This window comes from Schistocerca gregaria, chromosome 9 (assembly GCF_023897955.1).
Source record: "Schistocerca gregaria isolate iqSchGreg1 chromosome 9, iqSchGreg1.2, whole genome shotgun sequence".
Classification (NCBI taxonomy): Eukaryota; Metazoa; Arthropoda; class Insecta; order Orthoptera; family Acrididae; genus Schistocerca; species Schistocerca gregaria.
Window position 1 is genome coordinate 145,040,787 of NC_064928.1, and position 21,480 is coordinate 145,062,266.

The 21,480-nt window shown below is 46.5% G+C and overlaps 1 protein-coding gene across 1 annotated transcript in view; it reads right to left on the minus strand.

The window, feature by feature from the left end:
• LOC126291867 (general odorant-binding protein 72-like) overlaps positions 1 to 17,239 on the minus strand; it is a 63,757-nt gene extending 46,518 nt beyond the window's left edge. Inside the window, exon 1 of the mRNA XM_049985588.1 lies at positions 17,126 to 17,239. Coding sequence (XP_049841545.1) covers positions 17,126 to 17,194 — 69 coding nt within the window. The 5' untranslated portion in view covers positions 17,195 to 17,239. The remainder of the gene's footprint in view (positions 1 to 17,125) is intronic.
• Positions 17,240 to 21,480: the final 4,241 nt, after the last annotated feature.

A 21,480-nucleotide genomic window follows, 5' to 3' on the forward strand; every position in this document is an offset into this window, starting at 1 on the left:
TGGGACAACGGGGGCCATAATATGACATTGGTTTTTTGTTGCTAGATGGGGACGCGTCGGAGATATGAAGGTCAACTTTCTTTTTTTAATGGGATGCTATAGTTTGGCACTTATTTCCTGATCGCGGCTATCGAGACGAATCCAATGATGTGTAATAGTAAGGTCTTTGAAAGTCAACGAAGGTCAAAAAGGTGGCATGAACGTCCAATTCCAGAAAGTGTTCGAAGTGATGACCATTGGTATCAGTGAAGAGCTGCAATCTTCTTATCATGGATTGAGTGGTATTCAAATTGGCTCAAATGGCCCTAAGCACTATGGGACAACATCTGGCGTCATCAGTCCCCCTAGACTTAAAACTACTTAAACCTAACTAACCTAAGGACACCACACACATCCATGCCCGAGGCAGGATTCGAACCGGCGACCGTAGCAACAGCGCGGTTTCGGACTGAAGCGCCTAGAACCGCTAGGCCATTGTGAGTGGTATTGCTTATCACTTCGGCACTTATCGAAGCAGATGCTCCGACAATGCTCTCTCGTATATCGTGCAAATAGTAAATATTCGTCGAATACGGCGTATCCATCTAACGTGCGATTGACTTGTAAAAACCATTCGACGGTTTTGCAATACAACACTAATAGGAACGGTAAGACTAGTATCGTCGAATGAAGCGAATGTGAATGATGTATACCTTCGAAGAACAAGGTGATATGCTTCTCATTTACAGAGAATGCCAACGAGATTCAGAGAGAGCTAGAGACTTATACGATAAAATATACCCTTAACGTACTCACCCTACACGTCGTACATTTAAATATGTGTATGATAAACTGAGAACAACTGGATCTTTAACGCATCGGAAACATATCCAGCAAAGGAAAGTTACTAACGAGGAAACGGGAATTGGTACTCTTGCCACTGTGGTTCGAGATCCTTATGTGAGTACGCTTCTGATCGCAAGGGAATCTTGCATGAGCCACAGTAGTGTTGTTCGTGTTCTGCATCGCCATAAGTACATTCTTACCATACAAGTCTCCACAAAGAATTAACTGGTACGGAATGTATGCGTCACATTGAATTCTGTCGATGGGCTCAACTCCAGATTAAGAGGGATCACACATTTATTAATTTGATTTGATTTACTGACGAGGCTACATTCACGAAGCATGGAAATGTTAGTTTGCATAACATGCATTATTGGACAACTGAAAATCCATGTTGGCTGCGGCAAGTAGCACACCAAAAACCGTGGTCGGTGAATGTATGGTGTGGGATTCCTGGAGGACAGAATTATGGCCCCTATTTCATCGAAGGAAATATTAACGGTAAGAAGTACACCACATTCCTGAAAGAAACATTAGGTCTGTTATTGGAAGAACTACCTTTAGGATCAAGAAACAGAATGTGGTATCAACACGATGGGTGTCCGGCACATTTTTCGCTGATGGCTAGAAATGAGTTTCAGAGGCAATTCACAAATCGTTGGACGCGGAGGAGATGTGTCGTGGTCGGCTCGTTCGCCAGACTTGACGCCTCTGGATTTTTTCTTGTGGTGATTCGTAAAAGACATAAAGACGATCCAACTACACCTGTAAATATGCGAGAGAGAATTGTCAGAGTATGTGCTTCAATAAGTGCCGATCTGATAAGGAATACCGCTCAGTCCATAATAATAATATTGCAGCACTGCATTGATACCAATGGTCATCACTTCGAACACCTTCTGTAAATGCGCGTTCATGCCACCATTGTGACCTTCGTTGACCTTCAAAGACCTTACTGTTACGCATCGTTGGATTCGTCTCGGTAGCCGCTATCAGAAAATAAATGCCAAACTATAGAATCCCATTTTAAAAAGCAGACTTGACCTACATATCTCTGACGCGACCTCACCTAGCAAAGAAAAGCAACGTCACATTATGGCCCCTGTTGTACCATGTAACTTTTGTTCCACAAACTTTTCAGCTCCTATCATGCTTCCGGAGTTATTCTTGGTAGCAATAGTAAGTGACTCACCCTGTATAATGATTCCAGGTACTGGTTGTTACTACAGTATAGATATTTGTTAATCTCTAATTATTAGGTAACAGACAAATCTTGGACGTAAGTTTCGTAAGATTAAGTTACTATTTGGTTCTACTCAAGATCCTGTTATCTTATTATTCCATATAATTATGTTGTCCCGGAGTTGTAGCTAGTTGGCCTATGTACGTAAGGATGTCCCATATTCGGCGTTTTAGAATACATTTCAACTGAACAGTTAACTCTGCATTTTCTGTACTGTACCCTGTATAGTGGCGTTAACTGCCACTACGGGCTTTGTTTCTCTTTTAGCGTCTGTATGTAGCTCAGTAGCACATTTTCACAGCAGTGAGTGTCGCGAACATGTATGTTAGACTGTGATTCAGAGTGTGATATTCGTTTGGTGGTTACACGCGCACCCGCATGTGTGTGTGTGTGGGGGGGGGGAAGGGGGAGGGGGGATCATTTGTGAGTGGTGCGAGCAGCTCTGAGAAGAGCGGGAAATGTTGAGTGGAGCAAATCGTAAATGAAAGTATTTTTAAGCGCTTGTGGTAGAGAGATTAAGAGGATCTCACCAAAGAAACTGGTATACCTGCCTACTATCGTGTAAGGCACCCACGAGCACACAGGATTGCCGCAACACGACGGAGGTTGGACTAACGTCTGAAGTAGTGCTGGAGGGAATTGCCACCATGAATCCTGCAGGGTTGTCCCTAAATCCGTACGATTACGAGGGGGTGGAGATCTCTTCTGAACAGCACGTTGCAAAGCGTCCCAGATATGCTCAATAATGTCAGTGTCTGGGGAGTCTGGCGGCCAGCGAAAGTGTTTAAACTCAGAAGAGTGTTCGTGGAGCCACTCTGTAGTAATTCTGGACGTGTGGGGTGTCGCATCGTCCTGCTAGAATTGCTCAAGTTCGTCGGAATGCACGATGGACATGAATTGATGCAGGTGATCAGACAGGATGCTTACGTACGTGTCACCTGTAAGAGTCATATCTAGACGTATCACTCCAACTACACACGCCTCACGCGATGACAGAACCTCCAGCAGCTTGAACAGTACCCTGCTGACACGCAGGGTCCACGGATTCATGCGGTTGTCTCCATACCAGTACACGTCCATCCGCTCTATACAATATGAAAAGAGACTCGTCCTACCAGGCTACGCGTTTCCAGTCATCAACAGTCCAATGTCGGCGTTGACGGGCCCGGGCGAGGAGTAAAGCTTTGAGTTGTGCAGTCACCAAGGGTACACGAATGGGCCTCCGGTTCCGAAAGCCCATATGGATGATGTTTCGTTGAATGGTTCGCACGATGACACATTTTGATAGCCCAGCATTGGAATCTGCAGCAATTTGCGGAAGAGTTGCACTTGTGTCACGTTGAACGATTCAGTTCAGTCGTCGTTGGTCCTGTTCTTGCAGGATCTTTTTCCCGTTGCAGCGATGTCGGAGATTTGATGTTTTACAGGATTCCTGATATTCACGATACACTCGTGAAATGTTTGTACGCGAAAATCCCCACTTCATCGTTAACTCGAAGATACTGTGTGTCATCGCTCGTGCGTCGACTATAACAACACGTTCAAACTCTCTTAAATCGTGATAACCTGGCATTGTAGCAGCAGTAAGCGCTCTAAGAACTGCGCCAGTCGTTTGTTTCTTGCGCAGCGCCGTATTCTGCCAGTTAACATATCTCTGTTTATGAATACGCGCGCCTATGCCAGTTTCTTTGGCACTTCAGTGTACCTAAAGAATAAAAACCGTTCCATTGAACTTTCACGGGAATACATTCCAGCAAACAGAGAAAATGTTTAGAAACCTGTTGTTAAATGTGATTTACGCTAAAAGTTCGGGTAAAATGTACGTTGCGAAGCGTATTTGACAAACATGGGGTATATTGGATTCACTGTACTACCATAACTGTGATCAGTCGATTAACGGCCAAACAAGCATGAGGTTGAAGGAGCATTTGCAGCCTTGTAAGTAGAGTACCTCGAGGCTGCAGCCTGCCGGGAGCGCTGAGAATAGTGTGCGCATTCTCTGCAGAGCTCCGAAAGGTCACGCTCACAATTTTCTAGCAGAGCTGGAAATTTGCGACAGCAAGAAGCAAGAGCTTGGAAGAGATCTTAGAAGGATAAAATGATTTTGTGCCCATTGGCAGCTTTATTTTTTTTCAAAGTATGTTACACTAATCGTCTGCCGGCCGGTGTGACCAAGCGGTTCAAGGCGCTTCAGTCCGGACCCGCGCTGCTGCTACGGTCGCAGGTTCGAATCCTGCCTCGGGCATGGATGTGTGTGCTGTCCTTAGTTAGGGTTCAGTAGTTCTAAGTCTAGGGGACTGATGACCTCAGATGTTAAGTCCCATAGTGCTCAGAGCCATTTGAACCATTCTGAACTAATCGTCTAACGCCTCTACTGATCATTACCTCGTACAGAGCGCATATATGCTGTATTTTGTTATGGTGCTCACGTGACCCTCATTTTTGACTGTGTCTTCTCTGTGTTTACAATGTACTCTATCTAACCGAAAGTATCTGGACTCTTATTAGTTGACATTAATACGGGGTGTGTCCACCCTTAGCCACTGTGACGGTTCAACTCTGCTAGGTTCCCTTTGAACGAAATGTGTGAATATCTATGCAGGAATGTCAGCTCATTCTTCGCCAAGACCCGACACCAGAGATGGTAGTGTTGTCTACTGAGTTTCCTTTGGCGGGAAACGAGGGCACCGCATATATTCATAGCGCTTGCGGAATATCCTCGGAGACAATGAACAAAAGCACGGTGAGTCGTTGCGCGAGGCTTCTGTCATCATCGCAACAAGGACGCTTAAGCCTATTCGAAGTCCCGCGTGCTGGATGGCAGTACACAGCCGCGACTCTTGCAGTATTGGAACGTCCGGACACTGATTGGAGGTGATCGTCGAATTACAGCCAAACACTTCTCTGCTCAGTTGGACTTCCCTGTTGATAGGACTCACACACTCTTCCACCAGTTGAGATACTCAAAGGTGTGTGCCCACTTGGTTCCTCGCCGCCGAACAAAAGACCATAAAGAGGAACGAAGAACCATCTGCGCGGAATTGCTTGTTCGTAACGAAGCTGACAGTGACAATTTGTTTCGAACATCGTCACAGGCCATGAAACAAGGACTCATCCCTAAGAAACGGAAACAAAATGGCAGTTCTTGGAATGGCGCCACCTCACATCAGAAGAAAAAGTTCATAACGGCATCTTCAGCCGGCGATTGTCTTCTGGGACTCAGAAGGGGTTATTCTGTTCGACGTCCTCCCTTATGGTGCAACGATCAACTCTGAAGTGTGTTGTGCTATCCTCAGGAGACTGAAGAAATTACTTCAGTGTGTTCGTCGTCACAAAAATGCAAACGAACTTCTCTTTTTCCTTAAGGCCTCACAAAAGTCTGAACACTTGAGAGGAGCTCACAAAACTTCATTCGATTATTCTTCCTCATCCACCCTACAGCCCGGATCTCGCTGCTTCCAACTTCGGTCTGTCTGGCCCAATGAAGGATGCGCTCCTCGGGAAGCAGTACGTGGACGATGGCCGTAGATCGAGCAAGACGTTGGCTCCAACGTCGACGAGTAGAGCCGTACCACGCGGGCACACAGGGCCTCCTAGTTAGGTGGCGAAGTCCATCGCATTGCCCAGAGATTACATAGAAAAATTAGGTTTAGTAGGCTAAAGAGTGGGGAACAATACGGATTCCTGAATGAAACCAACATGCTTCCAGAAAAAAAAGTGGTGGATTACTTATTGAACGCCCCTCAGAAATACAACTAAACGCCCAAAGAATCCAGTTGCCAAAATAGATCACACAGAAATTGTGACGAATTCTTCAAGTGTTAAATTCTCTGGTCGCCTAATTTCTCGTAGTGTTGACTTACCTCGGCGTACATGTTCCTCAACTCTCGGCGCGTGAGATAAATTTAGTTTTAGTTTTCTGTTTATGGGAGGAACCTTCTTATCTTGAAGACAATGTCACAGAAAGGGAAGAGGAAGTAGATGAAGAGGAGATGGGAGATACGATACGGAGAGGAACATTTGACAGAACACTGAAAAGACGTGAGTCGAAACAGGGACTTGAAGTAGGCGACATTCCCTCGCAATTATCGATGTCCGCCCTGATAGCTGAGTGGTCAGCGTGACGGATTGCCGTCCTACGGGCCCGGGTTCGATTCCCAGGGATTCCAAGGGATTGAGTGTTCTTTTCATCATTTCATCCCCGCCCGGCGCGCAGGTCGCCCAATGTGGCGTCGAATGTAATAAGACCTGCAGCAAGTTGGCCGGACCTGCCCTACAAGGGGCCTCCTGGCCAATGATGCCAAACGCTCATTTCCATAATTATCGATATTATTGGGACAACATGCCGTGAAAAAAAAAATCTATCCCACGTGATCTGCAAGACATATGAGAGAGGCGAAATAACCTCAGACTTAAAGAAGAAGCAAATAATTCCAATTTAAAGAAGAAAGGTGCTGAAAGGCGTGAATATTACTCAACCATCAGTTCAGTAACATGGTTACACACATGCAAATTATTTACAGAAGAATGAAAAGAGTAGCGGAAGCCAACATCGGGGAATAGCAGTTTGCGTCAAAGAGAAGTGTGTCAACTCGTGAAGTAAACCTAATGCTAAGACTTATCTTAGAAGAGAGAGTGAAGAAACGCAGGCGTACGTTTATAGCATTAATAGATAAAGGGAAATATTTTAACACTTTGGACTGGAATACACCTATTAATATTCTGAAGGTAGCACCGATAAAACGCAGGGAGTGAAAGATAATATAATCTCTTTTTCTGAAAACGGGTTGATTTTATTCAGGATTCGAATACACTATATTATTCCCCTTGCTTTTGGCTACACAAAATTATTTTTGAACGTACTCTTCGTTCAGTGCGACAGCCTTAAGCCATCTTAGTGGGAGGGCCTCTATGATCGCATGGTGCCACTCTACTGGTCGGCCTCGGAACCAACGCCTTGCTACACCAATAACCTCCCCATCATCCATGTACTGCTTTCTATGGAGTGCATCCTTCATTGGGCCAAACAGATGGAAGTCGGAAGGTACGAGATCGGGACTGTAGGATGGATCAGTTCACCATCATGCACCACACGATTCTGAGTTTACAACACGATCAGTTACCCTGTTGAGAGATGACATCGTCATCAGTGAAGGCATCAAGCATCAAGTGATGCAGATAGCCCGCTTCAATGTTCACGTAGTTCACAGCTGTCTGAGTCTATTACTGACACAGGTCCCAGTGAAGCACGAGTCAATCTCCGCCATAGCAAAGTACTGCCCCCATTGGCCTTCACCCATGGTGCGTTGCATGTTTCGAGCAGTCGTTCACCTGGCAGCATATCCAGATACGACCACCAGGCCGGCCGGGGTGGCCGAGCGGTTCTAGGCGCTACAGTCTGACACCGCGCGACCGCTACGATTGCAGGTTCGAATCCTGCTTCGGGCAGGGATGTGTGTGACGTCGTTAGGTTAGTTAGGTTTAAGTAGTTCTAAGTTCTAGGGGACTGATGACCTCAGAAGTTAAGTCCCATAGTGCTCAGAGCCATTTTTGAACCACCAGCTTGGTGTAACAACAGACCACATTTTCCCAAACAGAGGACACCTTTCCGTTGATTCATTGTTCAGTCCCGATGATATTGTGTCCATCAGCGTCCTAGCTCATGATCGTTGGACTGTGTTATGAGTAGTCACTGTTATTAAAACGAAAAGCAAAGGCCATAAATATACGGCCACAGTCACAAAAAAATTTTCATACATTCTCCAGTAATTCTGTTCATTCCGTTGTCACACATTAGCAACATTATTAAAACAGTGGATGGCATAAAGGTGTCTGGATGATCGTGGAACTGATACGATGAACCAACCACCCAAAAACACCTTCCAATTTAATTGGGTAGGAGTCCTAATGGTGCACAAAATGTAAACAGTTTTCTTGCTGTTGTCTCATCATCGCCTACAACTGAGGATACGTCCCTCGGCGGACCAAAGGTTTTTATCCTATTAGACTTCAAAACAAATGACGTTAAAACAAAATGTACAGTGAATGTGACGCCACAAATACTGCTTTTTGGAGGATCTTCTTGCCACAAGAGATCATTGGGCAGTGTCCGATACTAATGCAAATGAAGACCACTTTGTCCCTTTTTTGAGTTCGGAAAGATGTGCACCATGATCCAATAGTCGGTTCGATCGACTGCAGCTTGTTGTTGTTCATTTTCACACTCAGCCGTCACTCTCTTTGTTACCCATACCCACGACACGTCAGCCTGTGGGGAGGGCGTTATAGTCGACTGTCGTAGTGGTTTCCTGGCAGACTGCTTTAGGTACTCTGTCAGCTACTTCACCGCCGTCGTAACTGACGATGGCTTTGGGTCAACATGATAACATTTAGGGGTCAAATGCTGCAGAGCCCCATGTTTAGCTGTGGACAGTGTTCTCCAAAACACTTGTGCCTGCATTGTACTCTCTACCAACAGGCCTGCGACAGACCGCCGCCTATCCTGTTTTACAAAGCAGACAACCTCCGGCCCTTCACTTTCTGTGATGAGGCGTGGAAGCCCAAGACCTTGTCGCCTTCAACAGGTTTCACTGTCTTTCAACTACTTTCTACAGACGCTCACGACAGGCGCACACGAACAACCCCTTTTCCGTTCCTGATGTTCAAGTTTCCAGGTGTTGGGTTACAACAATCTGCCCTTTGTAAAAGTCGTTTATCTCAGTGGATTTTCTCGTTTGCCACCAGTATCGTTGCCAGAATGAGTGTCTATTCGTCTGTGCTCTGTCTACGTACTTTCCTTGCCCATCACGTGTGAGCTGCGTCACCAGGTGGCCTTCAGTCTCACTGTGGGCAGTACTCATAGTGTTTTGGGTCATAAGTTTACGAACGTTTGTTGAGAACCTCTATAAACAGTCGCATTTTCAAGTCTTTGGCAGTAACGTCATATCGCGTTATTTTATAAGGAACTACGAAATAGCAGTGCCTGCGTTATTAACAAGAGTGATATAAAGTTCCTTCGGACATGTATGCATCGTACTTCTTAATAACACGGGCACTGCTTTTTAGTATTTATTCTCCAATGCTAAGCCTTCGATTTTCAGTAAATATGCCTTTCCTGGACGGTAATATGTACTGATGAGCCAAAACATTATGACCACCTGCTTAATATCTTGTTTGTCCGTCTTTGGAGGGAAATACATCACTGATTCTACATATTAGTGACCAGATAGGTTGTTGATAGGTTTGTGGAGGTATATGGCATTAGATGTTTACGCACAGGTAATGTACTTCGCGTAAATAAAGAGCCGCTGATTCGGGTACCCCGTGGTAGCGCGAAATGTCAACCCAGATGGATGATGATGTTTAGTTTGTGGGGCACTCAACTGCTCGGTCATCAGCGCCCGTACAAAGACCCAATTTTCATACAGTCCAAGTTTTTTGCACAGTGCAGTCTAGCCGCTGTCACGAATGATGATGACGATGACGAAATGATGAGGACAAACACCCAGTCCCCGCACAGAGAAAATCCTCAACCTGGGCGGGAATCGAACCCAGGACCCCTTGATCCAGGCAGCAACGCTAGCCATTAGACCACGAACTGTGGACAGACCCAGATGGAGTTCATAGGATTGACATCAGACGAATTTGGTCGCCGAGACATCAACGTCAGTGCATTATAATGTTCATCAAACCACTGTAGCAGTGTTCTGGCCCGAGACATGGACAATTATAGTGCTGAATGTGACATTGCCGTCGGGCAAGATATCAAGCATGAAGAGATGGTTCCAATGGTTCAAATGGCTCTGAGCACTATGGGACTCAAATCTGAGGTCTTCAGTCCCCTAGAACTTAGAACTACTTAAACCTAACTAACCTAAGGATATCACACACATCCATGCCCGAGGCAGGATTCGAACCTGCGACCGTAGCGGTTCAAGCCGCCGTTCACCTCGATGGACCTGCCGCTGTGACCGATCGGTTCCAGGCGCTTCAATATTGAATCGCGCGATCGTTACGATCCCTGGTTCGAATCCTGCCTCGGGCATGGATGTGTGTGATGTCCTTAGGTTAGTTAGGTTTAAGTAGTTCTAAGTTCTAGGGGACTGATGATCTCATATGTTGAGTCCCATTTTGCTCAGACCCATTTGAACCATTTTTTCACCTCGATGACGGCGTTTCTGATGACGACCATCGACCTAATGTAACAAAAATGTGGCTCACCCTAAGAGCCGACACGTTTCCCGATGGTCCAGTGTCCACAGCCGTTTTAACTGACAATGTCGTTCGGTCAACGTGTGAACACCTGGGTCGTCTACTGCGGAGCTCCACGTTCAACAATGTACGATAAATGATATGATCCAAAACAGTGGCGCATGCGCTGGCATTGTGCTCTTTCAGCAGAGATGCTCAGATCACCAGCTATCCAATTTTACAGAGCAGACAAGCCTAGGAACACCAAGTTTTATGAAGAGTTGTGAATGACCAACCATTTAGCGGCTGCCTCTCTCCATAAATTCTCACGACAGTAGATAATTTCGCCCTGTTCGAAATACCCGTCCACAGGCTCTGCTTTATAATAATCTGCCAGTTGTGGAAGTATCATATCTCAATGGATTTTCCCATTTACAGCCCAAATCTTCACTAGGGTTATGCACCGTCTGTGTCTGCTTCGCGTACATCCTTTTGTTACCACGCCACGTGCCCGCAATGCCACCGGACAGCATCCAACGTCGCAGTGGGCAGTGGACGTAATATTTTGGCTGATCAGTGTACGCAACGAGCGAGTGCAGGTTGTGACATATGGACGACGACGTACGGAAGTTTGGGTCTGGCAGTGATCCGCGTCGGGTAAAGCGGGAAATCCATGTTCGAGAGCCCGTCCGGCACAAATTTTCACTGTCTTCATTGTAATATACAAGTGATGGTGGTTCATATTAGCATAAATTATTCAAAATGGCAGTCACAATCGCATTACTTATTTTGCCGCCAACCGGTTTCAACCCACAATGGAGTCATCTTCAGGGCACCGTGCACAGGCAGGGTGACGACTCCAGCGAGCGACCAAATGGTGTAACTTGCCCTGAACATGAAACCGGTTGGGAGCAAAATAAATAACGCGATTTGACTATCATTTTGAATAATTCATTATAAGTAAATTAATCACTATTTATCTCCATACAATATGTTGCCTAAAATTCATATTACCAGTTGCGAATACAATTCCTATACAGGGTGTTACAAAAAGGTACGGCCAAACTTTCAGGAAACATTCCTCAGACACAAATAAAGGAAAGATGTTATGTGGACATGTGTCAGAAAACGCTTAATTTCCATGATAGAGCTCATTTTAGTTTCGTCAGTATGTACTGTACTTCCTCGATTCACCGCCAGTTGCCCCAATTGAAGGAAGCTAATGTTGACTTCGGTGCTTGTGTTGACATGCGACTCATTGCTCTACAGTTCTAGCATCAAGCACATCAGCATGTAACATCAACAGGTTAGTGTTCATCACGAACGTGGTTTTGCAGTCAGTGCAATGTTTACAAATGCGGAGTTGGCAGATGCCCATTTGATGTATGGATTAGCACGGGGCAATAGCCGTGGCGCGGTACGTTTGTATCGAGACAGATTTCCAGAACGAAGGTGTCCCGACAGGAAGACGTTCGAAGTAATTGATCGGCGTCTGAGGGAGCACAGAACATTCCAGCCTATGACTCGCGACTGGGGAAGACCTGGAACGACGACGACACCTGCAATGGACGAGGTAGTTCTTCGTGCAGTTGACGATAACCCTAATGTCAGCGTCAAGAAGTTGCTGCTGTACAAGGTAACGTTGACGACGTCACTGTATGGAGAGTGCTACGGGAGAACCAGTTGTTTCCGTACCGTGTACAGCGTGTGCAGGCACTATCAGCAGCTAGTTGGCCTCCACGGGTGCATTTCTGCTAATGGTTCATCCAACAATGTGTCAATCCTCATTTCAGTGCAAATGTTTTCTTTACGGATGAAGCTTCATTCCAACGTGATCAAATTGTAAATTTTCATAATCAACATGTGTGGGCTGACGAGAATCCGCACGCAATTGTGTAATTACGTCATCAACACAGATTTTCTGTGAACGTTTGGGCAGGCATTGTTGGTGATGTCTCGATTGGGCCCCATCTTCTTACACCTACGCTCAATGGAGCACGTTATCATGATTTCATACGGGATACTCTACCTGTGCTGCTAGAAAGTGTGCCTTTACAAGTACGACACAACATGTGGTTCATGCACGATGGAGCTCTTGCACATTTCAGTCGAAGTGTTCGTACGCTTCTCAACAACAGATACGGTGACCGATGCATTGGTAGAGGCGGACCAATTCCATGGCCTCCAAGCTCTCCTGACCTCAACCCTCTTGACTTTCATTTATGGGGGCATTTGAAAGCTCTTGTCTACGCAACCCCGGTACCAAATGTAGAGAGTCTTCGTGCTCGTATTGTGGACGGCTGTGATACAATACGCCATTCTCCAGGGCTGCATCAGCGCACCAGGGATTCCATGCGACAGAGGGTGGATGCATGTATCCTCGCTAACGGAGGACATTTAGAACATTTCCTGTAACCAATTGTTTGAAGGCACGCTGGTGCGTTCTGTTGTCGTGTGTTTCCATTCCATGATTAATGTGATTTGAAGAGAAGTAATAAAGTGAGCTCTAACATGGAAAGTAAGCGTTTCCGGACACATGTCCACATAAAATATTTTCTTTCTTTGTGTGTGAGGAATGTTCCCTGAAAGTTTGGCCGTACCTTTTTGTAACACCTTGTATAATAAGGGACTGTTGCAACATACTGTCCATATCGCTTTTGAAAACGGGAGGGTTTGTGCTACCACCGAATGGCTCAACTGCGTTGCTGGACCTTATTGAAGTTCATCGTAAGCTAGGCAGATAAATTATCATTTAGAGTTCCCTCAGAACGGGATCATCCTTGATACGAGAAAGATGAAGAAGTAAAACGGCTGTGTCATTTTTTAAGGAACCGTTCAAGCATTCGCCTCAATCGATTTAAGGAAACCATAGAAGACCTACGAGGTAGCATCGATAGGCACCAGCTGTTTCTTGTGTGCGCAAATGGTTGACCAGCAGACCAAAGTACTGCTAGGTGTCTCCCCCTACATCTTTCCCGAACCAGAGCGGTTAGCGGCTGCGAGCTGAGTGGTCTGGTTGGTATTGGTGAGTCTGTTTCCAATGTGCTGTTTAAGTGAGCTTGCAGTTTGCAATGTCTAATTGAAAGAATAGCGTGTCTGTGTAAAAACTCGTGTTAAACTGTCGATGTAAGCTTTTGCAGGAAACGCTTTAGCTCAGACGCAGAGGACAGGTATAAGGTTTAAAAGGCGAGCGAACATTGCTTTGTGATGATCGTTCTGGTCGCCCGTCGACTGGCGTAGATGTGCGGGAAGTGACGGATCTGATTCTGCAGCTTCGTAGACACACCGTCCGAGACCTCTGCGACACGTTGAGGGTAAGTGGAAGTATTCTGTCAGAAGAGTTGAACATGGGAAGGATAGCGGCGAAGTTTTGACCACAACTGTTTGAAGATGGCCAGAAGACCTCAAACAACTGCTTCCAGACAATACAGGCTTTCTTTCACAGATGGTCACTAGTTTCAACAATTAGGTTTATGAGTGCGATCCTGAAACTAAGCAATCATCGTCGCAGTGAAGGAGTCATTCCTTAGCCAAAAATGTTCGGCAAGTCATGAGTTGAATTCAGTCCTAGTTGGTCGGATTTTTTTGACGGCGACGGGATTTTTCATAAAGAAGTTGTTCCCCCTCGTCAGGCAGTCAATAAAGCGCTCTATCGCGATGACGTGAGACGTTTGATGGGGGACGCGAGGGGGAAACGACGACGGAAGTGGAGTGCGAACAGCTGGGTACTGCATACAACTGCATACATTGAACAATATTGAATAGAAACAAGATGCCAGATGTTCCTCACCCGCTCTTTTCACCACACTAAGCTCGTAATGGGTTCTTACTCTTTCCCCAAGATCAAAATCAAACCGAAGAGACGCAGGTTTGATACAGCAGAGGAGATTCGGGCGTAAACGCGGACGGTGCTAAGCATCTGAACAAAGGAAGACTTGCAGGACGAATTTCATATGGGACAGAAACGTTGGGGCGGGTGTATTCGCTTCCAAGGGGAGTACTTCGAAGGTGATGGTACAGAGTAAGATGTAGGTTAAGACGTAGTAATTTTAAATAACGTGTCGTTGTTGTGGTCTTCAGTCCGAACACTGCTTTGGTGGAGCTCTCCGTCCTACTCTATCCTGTGCGAGCCTCTTCATCTGTAAATAACTCCTGCAACACTATATCCACTTGATCCATTTGAACCTGCTTACAGTCTTTAACCTTGGTCTCTATCTGCACTCACCCCCTACCTCCTCACCCCCCTGTACACACGTACACACTTCCTTCCATTACGAAACTGACGATTCCTTGATACCACTAGTTGTGTCCTACCACCTGATCGCTTATTTTAGCCAAGTTATGTCATAAATTTCTTTTTTCCCCTAATTCGAGACAGCAGCTCCTCTACCCATCTACTCTTCAGCGTTCTTCTGCAGAACCATATATAAAAAATTTGATTGTATTCATTGATTGTCGCCCACGTTTCACCTCCTTACCAATCTGCACTCTATACAAATACCATCTGAAAAGGCTTCCCAACACTTATATGTATTTTAGATGTAAACAAATTTGTGTTTTTCAGAAACGATTTTCTTGCTATTGCAGTCTGCATTTTAAATCATCTTTACCTCGCTGTATACAGGGTTGAGAAAAATAGCGTCATGAAATTTTAACCCTGGATAGCTGATGCCTGTAGGAACCAAAATTACTAATGTTGTGTAGGCCGACAAAGCACCATTTTTAAAGTACATGAACTTGGCGCCACGCGCTCCGATTGGAAGCGGGATTGCCCTATTGCCGGATGCTCTGGACAACGAATGACCTCCAATGCATTGCCTGCCTGAGATCGCGATGCATCCAAGGCGGCCCGCACGCTCTGTGGTAGTGCACCAGCCTTCCACTCTGAGGGGCGAATCTGCTGGGGGTCTCGACACATCCGTTGCAGTTTCATGATACGACGTACCGGGAACAAACCCGTCAACAGCTGTTAGTTCGCGCACAGAAAGTCTTTTACAAATTGTGTAGGCCGTGGAAAGGGCCATTTTTGTAGCTAGGGCTAGGTGCTAGGGCTGGGTGCTGGAACTGGCGACTGTCCAACTCTTTCAAAGATTCCTGGCATTACCCTGATGTGATTGGCGCCATGTTGAATGCGATCCATTAATTACTCTTTGTTTCTAGGTGGTTCGCGTCCTAGTAGGGGAACTAGAAAGTTGAAGAATCCCCACAGGAAAAAGTCCGGTGGCGTGAGGTCTGGTGGTCGCGGGGGCCGTGTCCTACGAGCACCTCTGGCATTAACCCGGCCGTCGGAGAGTTCATCCAAATATCCGCGCACAGCAAGACTGATATGTGCGGGCGCGCCATCGTGTTGCAACCACATGCGTAGCCGTATGTCCAGGAGAACACCTTCCAGCAGGCCAAGTAGAGTCTCTTGCAAAAAGTGAAGATAATTTGCCCCGGTAAGTCGAGGAGGTAGACGGACCATCCCAATCAGATGGTCACCCACAGTTCCTGCCCAAATGTTGTGCGAAAATCGTTCCTGGTGTCCGTAGATGTACGTGACTTGAAGACTTCCCCTTGCCCAGTAATGAACGTTTCGAATGTTGTACAGGCCATCCCAATGGAAGGTGCACTCGTCGGTAAAGAGCACAATGGCGGGGAAGTCAGGATCTTGTGCAAGTCGCAGAAAGAACCGGCAAAACACTAGCCTGTGTTCATGGCCCGCCACAGAATTTAGGTCTTGAACAGGGTGGAAACTAAGTGGATGCTGGCCGTCATCCCTCAGAATCTCCCAGACTAACCTATGAGTGACCCCATGTCGTGTCCAATTGCTCGATTACTTGTTGTAGGTGCTTCCTCGAAGCCCTCGATAAGTCTCTTGAAATGCTGCATCCCGTCGTGTTCGAGGTCTTCCAGCATCGCCATGATATCCCGCTAACGAGCCTGTTTCGCCAAGTCGCCGGTGAACTGCTGTAAACGTTTGCAGGTGTGGGTGGAGTCTTGCTGGGCACCGTTCCTCATACAACCGTCGAGCTTCCTGCTCATTACCGTCGGCTAATCCAAAAAGAAAAACCATATCTCGTTGTTCTTCAAACGAATACTGTGCCGCATGCTTAATGAATGACTAAATCGCAGGTGACGTGTGTGTACCCCGAAGCGAAGCTTACTTGTCAATGCCTCTGACGTGAGGTGGAGACAAACAGCAAGACCTATTCGACACGTGTGAGTATAAAGTTGGGGCAGTGACGGGGCGAAGGACGTTTGTATGTGTGAACCGACAACCATAACGCTGCCCGTCAAACGACAAACTGCAACAGAGCAATCCCACAACCAATCGCAGCGCGTGGCGCCAAGTTTCTGCAGTTTAAAATTGGTGCGTTGTCGACTTCCATAACATTAGTAATTTTGGTTCCTATTGGCATCAGCTATTCAGGGTTAAAATTTCGTGACAATTTTTCTGCTCCCTGTATAAGCAGATTGAAGTGACGAATGAAAATTTTACCATGGCTGGGATTCGAACCCAAATCTCCGGCTCACTAGGTAGAAGCGTTAACCACTGATCCCCCGCGGCGCAGTGGCTTTGGACGAATGCACCGACTACCCTAGCATGCCCTCTTCCTCAATCCAGATTCCTAGTCTCTACCCCCTTTGGAGGAATTCTGATACCACTTCATAAATCTGTATGGATGGATCAGGAAATCAAACTCTGATTCTCCCAGAAGTCAGAAGTGCTGGTAATCCATTTGCGATCCTTGGCAGTAGTCAGAATGGAATGCCAGTCTTTTGTATGGCAGACACACACTCTGACCACTCAGCTACGGAAACAGCAAAGGCGCCTTGTCTTTAACAGCAATGCGGAGAAGATACGAGTGTAGCTAGAGACAGCACCTGCGTGTGAACGGCGGCGACCACAATCAGCAGGGAGGCGGTGAGCGCCGCGGTGGTCCCCTTGTCCATGGTGGCTGCTGCAGGTGGTGGTCGCACAGAACGCTGGGGAAGAATATCGCTACGGGAGCTGCGTGCCTCCTTATGAGAAGACGGCGCGGCCTTGCCGCTGGCAAATGATAGATTGCCGCCAGTAATTACATGTGGGGGGCGTGACTGGCCCTTGTAGGTCTCCTGTACTGCCGTGTGTGCTGGGAGGACGGCAGTGGAGGAAATGACCGTGACAAGATGGATGTCCGACATCAAGGGCCACGGCAGAACGAGCTGGCGTGCTGTTGAGGCACTTGGTTCACATTTGGGTGGGCAACGGCTCGAGCTCATGGTTTTTTGTAAGTCATTTACTGTAAAAAAAAAAGGCTACCTCAAGGATCAGTCCTAGCACCCTTGCTCTTCAACCTACACAGTGACATGCCAAACACTAGCAGCAAAACGTTTTGCATGTCAATGACCATACAGTAGCCTGCAAACAAGCATGTGTAAGGAATTAGTAAAAATGCCTAGAGACTTAGAAATTCTCAGTACAGATTACAAAGCATGGAGACTCAAATCAAACACAGACAAGACAGAAATCTCCACTTTCCAGCTCAACAACAGAACTGCAAACTATCAGCACAGAGTGAACTTCTGTCGACATATGATTAGACACAGTTACAGACTGAATAGCTTGGTGTCACACTGGATCGGCCTTTAATGTACAGAAGACACTTGGAAAACAATAGCTACAAGCTAAAGGCACAACTTCATAAGGAAACTGGCTGCAGCTTTGACACTAATATACCCAGTTGCTGAGTACTATGTCCCAGTATGGCAATACAGTGCTTGTACAAGGAAACTTGACATCCATATGAATGAATAAATGAGCTCCCCAGATCGGTCTGCCGCTGTGGTTGCCCCGGTTGCTGCCCGCAGTGGGGCTGGGCCCTCGCCTGTGCTTGATTGGGAGGTCGTTCCAAGGCGTGGCAGGCAGCGAAAGGCGTCCCCGGAGGCTGATCAGAAAGCCTCCCCGGTTCGTCTCACAAACCGGTTTCAGGCACTGTCTCTGGCTGAGCCAGATGCAGCTGCCTGTCCTGTTTCAGAGGATCATTCTCAGCCTTCAAGGTCCAGGCAATCGCAGAGGGTGGGCTTACTGGTAGTTGGGAGCTCCAATGTTAGGCGCGTAATGGGGCCCCTTAGGGATACGGCGGTTAAGGAGGGGAAGAAATCCAGTGTGCACTCCGTGTGCATTCCGGGAGGAGTCATTCCTGATGTGGAAAGGGTCCTTCCGGATGCCATGAAGAGCACAGGGTGCAGCCAGCTGCAGGTGGTGGCACATGTCGGCACTAATGACGTGTGTCGCTTTGGATCTGAGGAAATTCTCTCTGGATTCCAGCGGCTATCTGATTTGGTGAAGGCTGCCGGTCTTGCTTACGAGATGAAGGCAGAGCTCACCATCTGCAGCATCGTTGACAGAACCGACTGCGGACCTTTGGTGCAGAGCCGGGTGGAGGGTCTGAATCAGAGGCTCAGACTGTTTTGCGACCGTATTGGCTGCAGATTCCTTGACTTGCGCCTAGGGTGGTGGGGTTTCGGGTTCCGCTGAATAGGTCAGGAGTTCACTACACTCAGCTGGCGGCTACACGGGTAGCGGAGGCTGTGTGGCGTGGACTGGGCAGTTTTTTAGGTTAGAAGGCCTCGGGAAAGTGCGGGATGGGCTGCAATGTCAAAGGGTGCTTGGAAATTACAGGACGTGCTTGGATCAAGGAACAGTCGGAATTATAGTTGTAAATTGCTGTAGTTGCGCTGGAAAAGTCCCTGAGCTTCAAGCGCTAATAGAAAGCACAGAAGCTGATATCGTTATAGGTACAGAAAGCTGGCTAAAGCCTGAAATAAGTTCTGCAGAAATTTTTACGAAGTCTCAGACGGTGTTCAGGAAAGATAGATTAGGCAGAATTGGTGGTGGAGTGTTTGTGTCTGTCAGTAGTGGTTTATCTTGTAGTGAAGTCGAAGTAGATACTCTGTGCGAATTGGTGTGGGTGGAGGTTATACTTAACAGCCGAATTAAGTTAATAATTGGCTCCTTCTACCGACCCCCAGACTCCGATGATACAGCTGCGGAACATTTCAGAGAAAGTTTGAGTCTCGTAACAAATAAATACTCCACTCATACGGTTATAGTTGGTGGGGACTTCAACCTACCCTCGGTATGTTGGCAAAAATACTTGTTCAAAACCGGTGGTAGGCAGAAAACGTCTTCCGAGATTGTCCTAAATGCATTCTCCGAAAATTATTTCGAGCAGTTAGTCCACGAACCCACGCGAATTGTAAATGGTTGCGAAAACACACTTGACCTCTTGGCCACAAACAATCCAGAGCTGATAGAGAGCATCATGACTGATACAGGGATTAGTGATCACAAGGTCATTGTAGCTAGGCTCAATACCATTTCTTCCAAATCCATCAGAAACAAACGCAAAATAATTTTATTTAAAAAAGCGGATAAAGTGCCACTAGAAGCCTTCCTAAAAGACAATTTACATTCCTTCCCAACTGACTATGCGAATGTAGACGAGATGTGGCTCAAATTCAAAGATATAGTAGCAACAGCAATTGAGAGATTCATACCTCATAAATTGGTCAGAGATGGAACGGATCTCCCGTGGTACACAAAAAAGGTCCGAACGCTGTTGCAGAGGCAACGGAAAAAGCATGCGAAGTTCAGAAGAACGCGAAATCCCGAAGGTGGACTAAAATTTACAGACGCGCGAAATTTGGCACGTACTTCGATGCGAGATGCCTTTAATAGGTTCCACAACGAAACATTGTCTCGAAATTTGGTAGAAAATCCGAAGAAATTCTGGTCGTATGTAAAGTACACAAGCGGCAAGACGCAGTCAATACCTTCGCTGCGCAGTGCCGATGGTACTGTTATCGACGACTGTGCCGCTAAAGCGGAGTTATTGAACGCAGTTTTCCGAAATTCCTTCACCAGGGAAGACGAATGGAATATTCCAGAATTTGAAACACGAACATCTGCTAGCATGAGTCTCTTAGAAGTAGATACCTTAGGGGTTGCGAAGCAACTCAAATCGCTTGATACGGGCAAGTCTTCAGGTCCAGATTGTATACCGATTAGGTTCCTTTCAGAATACGCTGATACTATAGCTCCCTACTTAGCACTCATATACAACCGCTCGCTCACCGATAGATCTGTACCTACAGATTGGAAAATTGCGCAGGTCGCACCAGTGTTCAAGAAGGGTAGTAGGAGTAATCCATTTAACTACAGACCTATATCATTGACGTCGGTTTGCAGTAGCGTTTTGGAGCATATGCTGTATTCAAACATTATGAATCACCTCGAAGGGAACGATCTATTGACACGTAATCAGCATGGCTTCAGAAAACATCGCTCTTGTGCAACGCAGCTAGCTCTTTACTCGCACGAAGTAATGGCCGCTATCGACAGGGGATCTCAAGTTGATTCCGTATTTCTAGATTTCCGGAAAGCTTTTGACACCGTTCCTCACAAGCGACTTCTAATCAAGCTGCGGAGCTATGGGGTATCGTCTCAGTTGTGCGACTGGATTCGTGATTTCCTGTCAGGAAGGTCGCAGTTCGTAGTAATAGACGGCAAATCATCTAGTAAAACTGAAGTGATATCAGGTGTTCCCCAGGGAAGCGTCCTTGGACCTCTACTGTTCCTGGTCTATATAAATGACCTGGGTGACAATCTGAGCAGTTCTCTTAGACTGTTCGCAGATGATGCTGTAATTTACCGTCTAGTAAGGTCATCCGAAGACCAGTGCCAGCTGCAAAGCGATTTAGAAAAGATTGCTGTATGGTGTGTCAGGTGGCAGTTGACGCTAAATAACGAAAAGTGTGAGATGATCCACATGAGTTCCAAAAGAAATCCGTTGGAATTCGATTACTCGATAAATAGTACAATTCTCAAGGCTGTCAATTCAACTAAGTACCTGGGTGTTAAAATTACGAACAACTTCAGTTGGAAGGACCACATAGATAATATTGTCAGGAAGGCGAGCCAAAGGTTGCGTTTCATTGGCAGGACACTTAGAAGATGCAACAAGTCCACTAAAGAGACAGCTTACAGTACACTCGTTCGTCCTCTGTTAGAATATTGCTGCGCGGTGTGGGATCCTTACCAGGTGGGATTGACGGAGGACATCGAAAGGGTGCAAAAAAGGGCAGCTCGTTTTGTATTATCGCGATATAGGGGAGAGAGTGTGGCAGATATGATACACGAGTTGGGATGGAAGTCATTACAGCATAGAGGTTTTTCGTCGCGGCGAGACCTTTTT